Here is a 15,170-nt window from a genome sequence, read left to right as displayed (position 1 = left end):
TGAGAAAGGAAAAGGATATGTTAATAGGGTGAGATGAAGAAAGGTGGGAGGTTTGTTTGGAGCATAAATAGCAGCATAGATCTGTTGGGCAGAATGGCCTGTCTATGCTATAAAATTCGATGTAAAATACTATGAGCTCAAAATTAGTCAGCCAACGCATGTTTTAACAAAAAGTTTTTGCATTAAAACTGCTTTTTTTGTTAAAATAAAGTGCACAAAATTCCCCAAAGTTTAAGAAAGGAGTTTTCAAAATATTGCCGTATCTTAAAAATAGGAATGCCTAAATTTGGTCATTCAGCAAAACTGTATTTCGGCGTTGCAGCCGAAGAAACGTCAGTAAGATCTACAAAAAAAAAAGTTAAGTTTAAGTTTAATTTCAGCGATTCATTTCTTAAGGCTCAAAACATTCATTTGTGAATGTTTTCATTTATTTCTGCAATTTTTTTTTTGTTTTCTCCTGTATTTTTGGTGATATCAGCCTCTCTGTAAAGTTAGAGAGGACGATGGTATTAAACACGATTCCTCCAGCAACGTCATTTTTTGACAGGTATTTTTTGACCAAACTTGCCCCCTTAAAATAAAAGTGTTGACATTTTTCTTATTTGATTAAATATCATTTTTGTGAAGAAACAACAACAGGCTGGGGAATTTCTAGCCCTATAGATTGGGCCAAATCAACTTGTAACTTGAGAAAAATATAGACGACAAGCAGATTAGTTTAAACTGATGGTTTTCTTTTTGGGCAGCATGGGAGTTGATCCCTTCCATGCTGATTCAAGCGCTGCCAAAAATACAAGAAAAAATTGCCACTAATGAATGGTTACAATTCTGTAATCTAATCTAGGAATTCAGATGAACTATGGAAGACTGGTACAATATGCCTCACAATACACAAATGTGTTAATTCAGTGTTTTCTACAATTTGGCTTGAGTCAGGAGATAGCAACCTATTTTCAGACAAAAGGGAATCATGAATGAAATCGGTGTTAAATTATTGGCTGCTCCCCATGAAATGTTTCTTTTGACTTTACAGTACCAGAATACTATATGCTGGGGCAGGTCACTTGCTGAATGAGGCCCCTCTGGGGCCCAATTAAGTCTATGCTACAGTTAATGTTTAGTGACAGGGGTAAGTTAGCATCTTACTATGAAAAACATTTACCAATAAGGGGAATTATGTTATTTTTGCAAGCTGCAAGTCACTTTAAAGAGCACTGTATGTATATTTGCCTATAATCAAGTACAGACATGAGTCTCACTTATTTTGTTTTAAAACACTAACTGATTCAATGCCTCTCACTGTGAAAAGTAAATGTACATTTAAATGTTTGAAATTGGCCTTGCTTGCTTTGACAAACTACACTCTCAATACAAGTTCTGCACATATAACCACTAGTTACATACTATGTGGCAAGATATTTGGAAATAGCTAACACACCACTTAGGAAGATTTGTGTGTCAGTGAGCAGTTTCTACAAAAGTTCAACATGCTGTATATTTTGTTCAGTTGCAACTGAGCCTTCAGCTTTCTGCTTGAGCAGCTATTGATTTGATAAGTGAACTGCTAAATTAAAAACTAATATCCCTCATGTATAGAAGTACAGTGACATGGCATTAATTTTCATATTAATGACATTTTCTCAGTCAACTCGAACTGCAGTGTTTGCTGGAGGTAGATCAAAGTCCAAACTGAAATAATTCATATATACTATGACATTACTTTTGCAGGCCTTTTTCTTTTAAAGATACTTTTATGTTTTAATTGGGATAATTTAAACAAAAATGGTAGCTGCATTGAACTACATCTTTAACCTAATCTATTGGCATTGCCTGTTAAAAATGCCAAAAATCTTATTTTCCTTTTTAACCCCGGAGCATAATGTTGCAGAATCAAGTAAAGACACTGAGGTGACAGTCAAATTTTCAGCCACATGATCTCTTCAGAGATGAGATACATGAAACTAGTTTTGAATTGTTACCAAAAGCCTGATCCATGTCCTGTAAAACTATGATACATCCATTTTAAGATGTGCAGAAACCCTAGGGGTCATGAGTACAACTTTACTAAGGGTGGCAAGCTTAAAATCACATTAACATAAGCTCAACCTCAGTCTACATGAATTTATACAGAGCAAGATTAAGAATCCACAGTGGTGTCAAAGAATTAATAAGCCTTATAGGTAGCTTCCATGAACCCCAAAAATCAGGTGATATCCCTCAAAGCTTTCCCATCTCGTTAGCATTAAAATGCAAGCAGGCTGGTCTCCAGTTCTTCTGAAAAATGCAAAATATACAGACGATTAGGATCAAAGCAGGACAAGGCCAGTAGAGATCTATGCTTATAAACTTAGGACAACCACTGTGCTTTATTTCTGTAAAATAAACTGAAATTCCTGCCGAACTCCATCCCTTCCAGATATCCAGATCTGACTGTGCTGCAAAATGCCTGTCAGTGAATTCTGCAGCCAAACCACATCTGGCAAGCACTGCAGAGAAATTACTCGTGCTTTATATTATTTAAAAAAATGCATTCTTATCTAGGGTGCCGAGATGAATATTGGTGTATGTCAAACTGTTTATTGGGAAGCCATTAATGATTTGTCTCATCTTCTACAATGAACCCTGTGGTTTACTGGGTATTCAGACACTCAGCAGTACAACTCTGCAAAGGGCATAAAGCATAAAGTCACCCCCTTCTACAAATGAACTTTAAGACCATGGCATATGGACAATGAAATGGTTGAAAGGATCTCTGAAGCTTCCCACTTTGACATGGGGTGATCTGAAAGGTCATCTTCATATTTACATGTAATCTCTCAGCAACATGTATTGGCATGGATTGAAAATTGGTTAACTGACAGGAAACAGAGTAGGAATAAACTGGTCTTTTTCGGGGTGGCGGGCAGTGACTAGTGGGGTACCACAGGGATTAGTGCTTGGGCCCCAGCTATATATATACCAAATGTAATATTTCCAAGTTTGCTGATGACACAAAACTAGGTGGAATTGTAAGTTGAGGAGGATGCAAAGATGCTGCAAGGCGATTTAGATAGGTTGAGTGAGTGGGCAAACACATGGCAGATGCAGTATAACATGGATAAATGTGAAGTTATCCACTTTGGTAGGAAAAACATAAGGACAAAGTATTATTTAAATGGTGATGGCTTGGGAAGTGTCGATGTAGAGGGACCGGAGTGTCCTTGTACACCAGTCATTGAAAGCAAACATGCTGGTGCAGCAAGCAGTTAGGAAGGCAAATGGTATGTTGGCCTTCATTGCAAGAGGATTTGAGTACAGGAGCAAGGATGTCTTACTGTAGTTATACAGGACCTTAGTGAGACTGCACCTGGAGTATTGTGTGCAGTTTTGGTCTCCTTACCCAAGAAAGGATATGCTTGCCATAGAGGGAGTGCAGCAAAGGATCACCAGACTGATTCCTCGGATGGCAGGACTGTCGTATGAGGAGAGATTGGGTCGACTAGGCCTGTATTCACTAGAGTTTAGAAGAAGAGAGGGGATCTCATTGAAACGTATAAAATTCTGACTGGGTTGGATAGACTGGATGTGGGGAGGATGCTTCCACTGGCTGGGAAGTCTAGAACAAGGGGTCACAGAGTCTCAGGATATGGGGTAGGAAATTTAGGACAGAGATGAGAAATTTTTTCACTCAGAGGGTGGTGAACCTGTGGAATTCTCTACCACAGAAGGCTGTGGAGGCCAAGTCACTGAATATATTTAAGAGGGAGATAGATTTCTAGAAACAAAAGACATCAAGGTGTATGGGGGAAAAATCAGGAATATGGTGTTGAGAAAGGATCAGCCATGATCATATTGAATGACAGTGCAGACTCGAAGGGCCGAATGGCCTACTACTGCTCCTATTTTCTGTGTTTCTAACACAAGGCAGCCAATGAATGTACAGGACAGATTACAACCACCAAAAGATATCTAAAAAAAATGGTCTGGCTACGTAACTAAATTCCAAGCCAAATCATGGAAAGAATAAAGCAGACACTGGAATGCAATGTGCTTCTGCAGATGAACACAAACAAATGCACCTCTATTCCTTAAAAGGGGCTGCATCCTAGTATTTTATTAAGATTCATTCACATCACCAAGAGACTGTACACTGCTTTGTGCTCCACACTAATCAAGAGATTTTGTGCACAGCATACAAAAGGAAACCATTAGTTTATAAACTGGAGGCAGCAAATGGAACATATCCCCAGTATGTCAGGGTCCTTCATTCATTCAATAATGTCTCAATGAACTTTTTGAACAATCAGGAGTTGGAAGTGCAAGGTCTTCAATATAGTTGTGCAGTGGTCATTAAGCCTCTGCAAAAGGTAGACTGTAAAAGTTAATCAATCTCCTACCACAGAAAAAATTTAAATACCTCAAATTCTTTGCTGTAGGTAGAGATGAAGGACCAATGGCATTTTTAATTTCATCCCATTAGAGATGTTTGGATTGTAATGCGTTTGGACTTGTGGCAAGACCCTGCATATGTTAATCTCGCGTGCAAAATGACCAGAAAATATCCTTCTGGGTGTGGTAGAAAAATTGAACCCAATTCAATCATTCCAAATACAGGCTAATCATTGCTGAAAGGGAAAGGTATCAAACATATCTAAACAATGAGAAATTTAAATATGCTACTGTAACTGCTCTTTATTCTTTACAGATGTTGGCTGACCTACGCATTTCCAACTTTTATCTGCTTTAATTTTACATTTACCATATAGGGCAATAGATTAACTTTGAGGTTGGTATGGTGCGACTGCACTACAAGATTTAATACACATTGCTCACTGACTAGGTAATGGTCGAAGCAGACACGGATGAAATTAACACATTCCATAAATCTTAATTTTATTGAAGCATCTTGTAGTACAGATAAAAGATTTCAGAACTTGAATTAAAATATTTTAAACAACTTGGCATAAAAGTTTTAATGGCGCCAAAATTTCCCCATAACTGGTACAATTAAACGCACCAATGAGCAAATAACCCCATCTTTCACAGTAAAGGCTGCTAATCATTACTCAAATTACATTTTTCAAAATAGTGCAATTAATTATCTAACTGCAGAATGTATACAACAGCTCAATCCATTCTAAAATGGAATATAACAGTTTGATGATGTGCTTACAACCCTTTAGGATTGTATTTCTTCAAAATCTTTTTTTATTAAAAAAAATGATTGGTCCACAAAAGAGCTCACAGCCTTTTCTGGATTATTTATTTCAATACCTTAGTAAATCATTGCAAATAAAGTTTAATTTTTAAACTGAAACCTCACCAATTAATTAAAATGTTGCAAATATGCCAACCACTTAACCAACAACCAGATTTTTAAAGATTCAAAACAATTCCAAGCAAACTAAAGTTACACTCTTCAAACATTTATGGGACAAATGCTACATCATGTTCCGATGTATGCTTATTGAAGTTCAGAAGAACTGCATGCTATAAACAAGACGGCCCAAATCTCCAGAAAATCATTAACAATTAGCCAAAACTGTCTAATTTTGATTTAAGCACCTACAATTATACATTTTACTCTGATTATGCTTTGTGGTCATGTTTTTTTAAAATCTATCTGTTTCCATACCTGTACAGGTTCCTAACAATTTATTAACATTTGTTGTACCACCAACTGATACAGCAGATAATGAGAGGTGGTGTCATGAGATTGTGTTCTCAATATCTAAATATATTCAAGGCGGAGATAAATTTCGAGGGGAATCAAGGGATATGGAGATCGGACAGGAAAGCGGAGTTGAGATCGATGATCAGCCATGTTCTTATTGAATGGCAGAACACGCTTGAGGGGCCATATGGCCTACTCCTATTTTTTATAAAGGCCGTTGCTGTTTGAACAAAAATTACAACTGAAATATTAGTTTGAAAACTGCCTGTTCACCTTTAAATGGGAAATTCATACAAAAAAAAGATTTGGGGTAATCCCTGGCATGCTTAAACTAGAATGTTCAACAGTCTTTTCAGCCAATTATACTAGAGTTCTTAATAATGAATTCATATGGAATGTGCCAAATTTTGGCTGCTTGAATCCAACTAGTTTAGGTCAAGAGATAAAATTACACAAGAATCCTATCTCAAAAACCTACCAACCATATTAAGCGTTTGATTAAACTCCTGACAAGCTACTCCAGTGAAGGCTGCGCATCTGGGAAGTTGATTGATACCTAGAAACTTATTAAAGAACTCTATTCCCTAAGGTAGTTTGACTGAAAGGAAACAAGTGAACAAACTGCTTTAAACATGCCAGGGTACATACCTAATGAGGGCGAAAACCTTGTCTGTGGAGAATTTTTGGCGTCACCTGTAGAAAACCTACATATCGCACATTTCTAACTTTGCAAGTGTTATATAACTGTAAACAATAAGCACTGAACTGTTCTACATGCACTTCAATATCACAGCAAGAATGGCCTAGCATACCTAAACAGAGAAAAGAGCATTCATGCAAGATATCCAACTCTTTGTTACAATAACGCTTACATTTCAAACTTGACACAATTCTATTATGGTTACATATAGGGCCTACAAAATTGATAAAATGGTGGCAGTGTGAAGTTTGGCCCTTGCTACCCTGAACTAGAGAACTGCCACCATTTACCTTGCACATTTTCTTTTTACGTTTTTTCATTTTTGCTATTCAACTCTGCTGTCGCTGACAATTCTTGACATAACTAGTAAAGACAAAATTGTATTCATTAAACTGGGCACACTGGCGATCGAGGCGCTTGAATCCTTCAATTATCTGGGGAGAAGAAAATGAACTTCGACATTTGGAGTTCTGTAATAAAATAAAGAATTGTATTACAACTGAAGAAAGCCCGACAATTTATAACTTCATCCACCCAAGACTTGGTTCAATTAAAAAGTACACAAAATGGAAGTTGCAACTATAAAGAGCTAAAACAGTTACAAAAATGGATCAGCCATCAAATATGATAAATTGAGGACTTGGATTTTGAACCTGTCAGAGCTTAGAAATTCTGAATTTTTCTCAAACTCAGATTTTTTGTAAGAAGCAATATTTGGAAGAATCAATGCCAGGGTTTAAAAAAAAATTATTGGGATGTGGGTGTCGCTGGGAAGGCCAGCATTTAATGCAGAGCTCTAATTTTCCTGGTGCAGCAGTTCAATACAATTGTGTGGCTTGCTAGGCCACTTTAGAGGGCAGTTAAGAGGCAACCATATTGACATGGGACTGCCACATGTAGGCCAGACCAGGCAAGACTTCCTTCCCTAAAAGGGCATTAGTGAACCAGTTGGGTTTTTATGACAATCCAACAGCTTCAGTTACTTTTACGGATAGCAGCATTTTATTTCCAGATGAAAAAATAAATAAGTGCATTCTAAATCTCAAACTGCCATAATGGGATTTGAACTTAACCTGGTCTGGATTACTGGTCTAGTATAAATCACCACACGACCACACCCCCAATCTACACTGGACAAACTTGATTTTAAGACAAACCTAGAATCTCACCTGGTTAACAAAGAGGGTTGTGACAAATTTCCCTGGTTTGAAGACATCTACAATTTTTTTGATTAGATCATCGTAAGAAGTCTGGGCCAGGTTAGTCTCAAAACTAACATAGGAGAAGTCTGGCTCTGGGGTGATGTGAATTGTCCAGTAAGTTCCCTAAAAAGAAAAAGCATTTATTGATTTGTTTTAGTCAGTTACAAGCTGTTTTAACAGTTCCACAAGAGATTCCAAAGACAAAGCTAACTATTTCTCCCTTGTCAATACACATTATTATGCATTATTTAGACCAGTGGTGCTCTGATATGGTATGTAACTCCATGGTGAAATTTAAGGACTGTTCTGGGGGGCACAGTAAGTGAGTGGGGAAAAAGTTTTTGTTCCAGGTTACAATAATTCAATAGTACCCCAAACCAAGTATTCTTGTTTGTCTTTCAGGAATTTGAGCTCTCAAATTGGACTAATAGTCAGCTCTAATCTGTCCCAGTAATCCACTTGGCCTTGGTCTTGAAATACTCATCATATGAAAGTATTAAAACATTCCATTGTGCACACCTGATGATTTTAAGTTCACTAGCTAGGTTATTAAACAGAGACATTACAGATGTTAGTGCTTTCTTGGCAAATGCAACAATGTAGACATCTAATTGTGGAATTCATCAAACCAAGTTTCAGAGTACGTGTCCAATGCTAATTTGTCCAGATTTGGGGAAGGAGGAAAAGAAAAAGAATAAGGAGCTATTTAATGAGCTAAAAAAAAAGTGCTTATATAATAGGAAAAGTCCAGGTGATCCCAGAGGAAAAATTGTTTAAAGCACCCACCCTGTAGTTTCAAAGAGAAAGATGCTTTTCATTCTAAAAAAAACTCAAGGGTACTCGAAGACAAATCCACAACTCTTCAGAGCACTGTACATTGCAGCCAAGTATGATTTGAGCATTCAGGGCAGGTACATCCCATGAGTGAGCACACCATTTTGTAATTTTGCCAACCATAAGATCAGAAGGCATTCTGGACTAAGATGTGAATGCTAATTTAAATTTGAAGTTAATTAAAGCATCACCATACATCCAAAAAAATTAAAAAGGGCTTAATTTGTAATCACACTCATAACTCATGGGGAATGAAACACTCACATTTTTGATGCGTTGCAAACTGAAAAAGTTTAAGAATCACCAGTCTAGGCCATCAGCAACTTGCATATAGCATTTTTAAAGTAGCAAAACATCAAAAAATGAAAAATATTTCAGAAAATGCTAGTGACAAGTATGTAAAGCTTGGTGAAATGGCAACTGCCCATCTAAAAGCAGCCTCAGCTTGCTTCATTCAGAAAGTGTTTATTTACAGATACCATCTGGCAAGGACAGTCTCCCTGATGTGCCCCTCGTGGACATTACTGTGGCCTTCACTTGCATCTCTGATGCACAGCTCAGATTGTGAACCGATTACGGAATTGAGAACAGGACTGAACACATTACCCCTTACTGTATGTTACTATATATTATTAAACCAATACAAAATACACTAATACTGTGTTTTTTGCCTCATTTTAATTTCCCTACTATTCCTTAGCCAATGAGGAACAGATAATCTGTTCTTGGGCTTCAACCAATGTCACTTTTGGTCCATTAGCATTAGCCCCGGGGTGACTCTTCTAACTTTTCTTATTTCCCTGCAGAACACTCGCCTTCCAACACAAGATCTATTAATCTACATTGATGACATCCAGATGCGATCTCACATTTGATCACTTTGGAATATATCAGATCTTTACTGAACTATACAACATTTTACATCCTAGATTCTTTCACCAGCTGTACAAGTTACTTGCAAAAATGCACAAAAAAAAAGAAGGAACACAGATTTGCTCAAACACCTCCTAGCAGAGTGATTATTCAAGAGTACTGTTGATTGAAGATGGCCACCTTTGCCAGCCTTGCCCCAACAAAAGGATAGCCTGAGCATGAGACCAGTATCTTGTGTGTATAGGGAAAAGAGAGCGAGCGAGAAAGAGCATGAGCGAGAGAGCGCTAGCGAGCGAAAGAGAACAATGGTTAAAGAACAGCAGACATTTTGTAAAAACCGAGCACAAACTTACATCCACTTTCATTCCATTCATTGAATAACCACAAGGATCGAACAATGTGGCGTCAATGACTGAACCTGGTATCAGGTCACGAATTCCACTCATCTAAAAACAAAGATGCCATGTTTAAGACTCCATAGCTTTAAAAGAAAAAGTCTATATATTTTTACTTTACGAAGTTAATGTAGTACATACTCGAGTGACATCATTTACAGTAACACCATCTTTCATGAAGAACTGGTCCATGACAGCTGGATCAAGCTCGCTCATCAGAACCTCTAGTGTCTGATCCGGCTGTTTGATCCCACTATCCTCTGGCATATCCAGAGTGTATAGATACCTGGATCAAATATAAATGACAGTATTTGCATAAACCTTTAAAGTAAATATTTCACAATTGACAAGTACAGTGCAAAATGCAGTTCATACAACATGCAATAATTAAGCTACCATTTAGACCAGAACAAGTGTTTAACATTTGTAAGGCCCAGAATTAGGTGCGACTGTGATTAAGGTTTGGTTGTTAGTGGCAGACTGATTTCCAACAGCAACTTCTAAAAATAGAAAACTGGAACTCTGATGTACAAGAAAACCATATCTGACTGGACCTAGCAGGTAGCTAACCCAAGGTTACTTCACATTAACTTGGGACTAAAAGCACATGCAATGCCATATTAAAGTTATTGATAAGTTTGTTTTTGTGCTGCTCTGATGACATTTCTCCAAAACTTAGCATCTCCGAAAACAATTATGGTAAAAGAAAAATAATAAATTTGCAAAAATTTCTATTTTTACATAATAAAGTAGATTTCATCTTACCAGCAATCAGAATTCATACGTCCCATGCAATAGGCCGCTCCATCTGGTATTGAATGAACATTTGCAGTTAAGAGACTATTCTACTACAACAATCTCTGATTTTGGACTTCAAAAATATGCGAACTACTTTGCTAATCGTACTCTGAACTGAAATACTAACCAAGATGTGGTATGTGGTCACAGGCTAGAGCAAGATTTCCAAATTTTTGATGCAATTATTCCTACACTTCAAAAGTACTTCATTGACTGTAAAACACTTGGGGCTGTCTGGTGGTGGTGAAAGGTGCTATATAAATTTCAGTCTTAGTTTTAAATTGAAGAAGCAGGCTGTAGTAGTCTGAACAGCTCAAGGTTCCCTTCTTTGGAAAAAACTGTTCAGCCAGCTTGCTGAGAGGAAGTGCAAAATAGATTTTTTTGACAGTCTCAAGAGAGTTGGAACCTAGAAGTATCTTGCATGCAATGTAGCTATCACCTGGCCTCAGAAGCAATTGGGGCATGGATCACTGAAAAACCGAGACACTGGCTGAAGTTAAGCTTTCTTGACATCAAGGAGAAGGGGTGGAAGGAGAAGGAACAGCAAATGGGGGAGTGGGTGGATGGAGGTTCGACAGACGTTTCATTTCTGGGTTCAAATCAATTGTACAAAAATCCCCTCTGCTGGCTAGGACCAAAGATTAACTCATTTCTAGGGGGCATGAACACAGAGCACAAAACTGTTCCGATCTCAGCACCCTTTCTCAGTATCACTCAGACCAGAGTGGTTGGCATGGGAAATGGAAAAAAGTCATACTGCTACAGCAAGGTGTGCTTTATTCTACATCTAACCAGGTTATCCCCGACATGAAAATACTTGATGCAGACACTGGATGTTAAAAAAAGGTACAACTGATTAGCCGGGTCATGGGCAGGGACTCCAGAACAACCCTGTCAGAAGTGTACACATGGGGGTCAGGTGAGGATGGGATTATGCTCAGCTGTAATGCCCTTAAATGGTATATTACTGTGGAGACTCTCAATAATCACTTAAGTGGAGTACCAGATGGCCGTAACCCTGAGGAACCCTCAAGTATCTTCAGGAGGGGACACATTTAGGAAAAGGCGACATGGTATTTATCTTACACTCCATTACATTTTGGTGTTTACTGTACCAAAGTGTTCAATAATCTGTGCATTACCTTGGTGGACTTGCATAATCCATACTTCAACAGTTTCACATGGATATTCACTTGCTCTCAAGTCCAGGATTGAGGAACGGTGTGGGACAAGGTAGAACAAATTCAACTATGTTGTGTGTTTTATCTGCCCTGCAAGTACTTGATACAGATACTCATTTTCCAAAGTATAAAGTATACAATTACCAAGCACTATAATACCTCACTTTTGGCATTCAAAATTGTAAAACATTGATTCAGCATTGCAACTAATGAAATCTTAAACAATAATTTCTACTGATCTGAACTTACTTGGGAACACCATATCCAGAAATTCTACCTCCTCCTGAAAATTCCTATGTGGGTATTCCTGATGTGCTGGCTTCACAAAATTTTTGCGGGAATAGAAGAAATCCTGTAGTTTATTAAGACACATGCACAGAAGTTTTCTATTAAATGAATGTAATGCATAATTAGATCACTTAATTGTATTAAAATTAGCAATTAAATGTCTATCAATCTTCAAGCACACCCACTTGCTTACCTTAACACTGGTGAAATAAATTGCTAATGGATCTAGTATTGAAAGCGTTTTAACTACCAAAATCCACAACATTGCAGTTAAATTTAAACCACCAAGGTAACACTTACATCACCAGTCTCTACAAACAGTAAATTTCATAACCACGTCTGTTCCAAAAGTGAAATTGTAACCATAAAGTTTCCGATTATCCATTTTATTATAGTCAGCATGTCGATCAAAATTACCATTTAAAATCTAAAAATCTGGGAAATAAAAAGCTACAGATAAAAGTGACCATGAAACTATAAAAACCCAACTAGTTCAGTAATGTCCTTTAGGGAAGGAAAACTGCCGTCCTTATCCAGTGACCTTCGAGATTCCTGTCCCACAACATGGTTGATTCTTAACTGCCTTCTGAAGTGGCCTAGCAAGCCACTCAGTTGCATCAAACTGTGGGCAACTGGAGATGGGAAATAAACATTGGCCTTGCCAGTGATAACCACATTCCGAAAATGAAAGAAAAACTAAAAAAAACATCTAATTATTAGTTATTGGAGGTTTGTAAACTACTTTTATCTATAGTTCACAAAACTAAACCTGCTTCAAGGACTAAACTTATTTGTATGTTAATTTAGCCAAACCCATCACAAGTCAGATCCTATAAGCCAGTTGCTAGGAATCCAGGTGTTCCAGCTAGTGCTAAATTTAATGCAGAATAAAGTCACCTATGGGAAGGGCACTGTAGAGAACTAATTAATACAATGCGATCTTACATACCACCTCTAAAGATAAGGCAAGTGGTGTACTTTGAGAATTTGCCAGTGTCAAGTTGCTTTTCAAACAAAACACTTGGCTACAGTTAGGATCTTTGAGAGAGTCTGGGCAGGGAACTCAAAATTTGAGACACAAGTGGCCTGGGATTTAAAGTATGGATCTCTGAATTATGAAGCGTGTCAATCATACCATTTTCCATTCATAGCACTTTTAGAACTAAATTACAAACAAATCTTGACTGGTCAAGTGAAGCAAGTGTCAGTAAGGGAACATTTTAGGAACAGTGATCATAGCATCATAAGGTTTAGATTAGCTATGGAAAAAGACAAGGAGCAAACTAGAGTAAAAATACTTAATTGGAGGAGGGCCAATTTCAGTTGGCTGAGAATGAATTGGAATCAAAGATTGGCAGGCAAACTGTAAATCGAGCAATGGACTGCCTTTAAAGAGGAGATGGTTCGGGTATAGGCGAGGTTCATTCCCACGAACGGGAAAGATAGGGCAACCAAAGCATGACGAGAGAGAGAGAGAGAGAGAGAGAGAGAGAGAGAGAGAGAGAGAGAGAGAGAGAGAGAGAGAGAGAGAGAGAGAAAGAAAAAGGGGGCGTATGACAGATTGAGAATACAAGTGAGATCTAGGCTGAATATAGAAAGTTCAGAGGGGACGTGAAAAAGGAAAGAGGGCAAAGAGAGAATATGAGAATAGACTGGCAACTAACATCAAAGGGAATCTAAAAGTTTTCTATAGGCACAAATAGTAAATGGGTAAAAAAAAGGGGTGGAGCTGATTAGCGACCACGAAGACCTACACGTGGAGGCTGAGGTACTAATGAGTACTTTGCAACTGTCTTTACCAAGGAAGATGCTGACAAAGTCAGTGAAAGAGGAGGCAGTTGAGATACTGGATGGGCTAAAAATGGATAAAAATTATGTACTAGAAAGGTTGGCTGTACTTAAAGTAGATAAAGTCACCACGACCGGATGGGATGCATCCTAGGATGCGGAGGGAAGTGAAGGTGGAAATTGCAGAGGTACAGCCCAATCTTTAGATATAGGGGTGGTGCCAGAGGACTGGAGAATTGCAAATGTTTAACCCAGCAACTACAGGCCAGTGGTGGGGAAGCTTTTAGAAACGACAATCCGGGATTAAATTGTCACTTGTGCAAGTGTGGATTCATTAATTGCCCTCTGAAATGACCTAGCAAGCCACTTAGTTATACAAGGTGGCTCACCTACCATCTCTAGGACAATAAATATGCTGGCCTTGCCAGCAATGCCCACATTCCGTGAATGACACAAAAAAAAGATTGGAATGTACAGCCTGAAAGGGTGGTGGAAGCAGATTCAGTTGGCTTTCTAAAGAGAATTGGCTGGAATTGTTTTTGCAGGGCTACAGGGAAAGGGCAGGGGAATGGGACTAGCTGAAATGCACTTGCAGAGAGCCAGCACAGATTTGACAGGCCAAATGGCCTCCTTTGGTGCTGTAACCATTCTATGATATTCACATTGTTTGCATGGACAGAAAGAAAGCAACCATTACAAATAATATGCATTTCACAGAACTACTTGCAAACACTACCCTAACTTGGAATAATTCACTTGCTAATTGTACCCAATGTAAATATGGCACAGGTACAAGACCTGCATACACCACAGAAAGTTGAAAGTTACCTGAATGGAATCAAAGCCGCAGTACTCACGAGCAAGTTCCAACAGGGGCTCCAGTGCTTGCAGTAAGAGGGTGGTACCACATGTCTTCAAAATGAAACGTCTCTTGGAGACAAACATGCTACTCTCACTGTAAAACAATTCAGGATTAAAACGTTTATCCCAATTTTATCAAAATCCGTATAAAGATTATTTTGAGACCTCCAGTTGCAGAACACAATAGAGCAGCAGTTTTTATTGGAGATTGGAATATACATTCAGAACTGTGTTGGCTGCTGCTGTTGCACATAACAGTAGTAATATAGCATGGTACATATCACGAGTTTGAGCCTTCTTTGAAAGCACCTGGAGGGAAGATATTTGATTACCAATTTGTTCTTGTATTTGCTGGATTGGCTGAGATGGGAATGTTCTTGGCCAAAGTTAATTCTAATACAGGTTGAATCTCCCTTATCCGGAACCCTCAGGGCCTGGCCTGTTCTGAATAAGGGGAGGTCACGTTTAACCTCCCCTTATCCAGAAAAATCTCTCATTCCGAACAGGCCAGGTCCTGAGGATTCTGGATAAGGGGAGGTCACATGCTTTCAATGGTTTACAAACCAGCCTCAAGCCACCTCGGGGGCCAGATGGGCT

At 38.3% G+C, this 15,170-nt stretch overlaps 1 protein-coding gene across 5 annotated transcripts in view; it reads right to left on the bottom strand.

Moving 5' to 3' along the window:
* Positions 1–4,855: 4,855 nt before the first annotated feature.
* amd1 (adenosylmethionine decarboxylase 1) overlaps positions 4,856–15,170 on the bottom strand; it is a 66,484-nt gene continuing 56,169 nt past the window's right edge. For 4 of the 5 annotated variants that reach the window (XM_070885695.1, XM_070885693.1, XM_070885696.1 and 1 more), the window contains 7 exons: positions 14,541–14,667; positions 11,886–11,988; positions 10,423–10,465; positions 9,799–9,943; positions 9,616–9,708; positions 7,523–7,678; positions 4,856–6,823 (listed from right to left, as the gene is read on the bottom strand). In XM_070885695.1, coding sequence (XP_070741796.1) covers positions 6,683–6,823; positions 7,523–7,678; positions 9,616–9,708; positions 9,799–9,943; positions 10,423–10,465; positions 11,886–11,988; positions 14,541–14,667 — 808 coding nt within the window. In that variant the 3' untranslated portion in view covers positions 4,856–6,682. Of the gene's footprint in view, positions 6,824–7,522; positions 7,679–9,615; positions 9,709–9,798; positions 9,944–10,422; positions 10,466–11,885; positions 12,023–14,540; positions 14,668–15,170 lie in introns of those variants that run through there. The other variant, XM_070885697.1, reaches the window with a different exon arrangement.

The sequence above is a fragment of the Pristiophorus japonicus genome, chromosome 7, assembly GCF_044704955.1.
Source record: "Pristiophorus japonicus isolate sPriJap1 chromosome 7, sPriJap1.hap1, whole genome shotgun sequence".
Lineage (NCBI taxonomy): Eukaryota > Metazoa > Chordata > Chondrichthyes > Pristiophoridae > Pristiophorus > Pristiophorus japonicus.
Note: the sequence above shows the minus strand (reverse complement) of the source record. Positions and strands in the feature narration are given on the sequence as shown.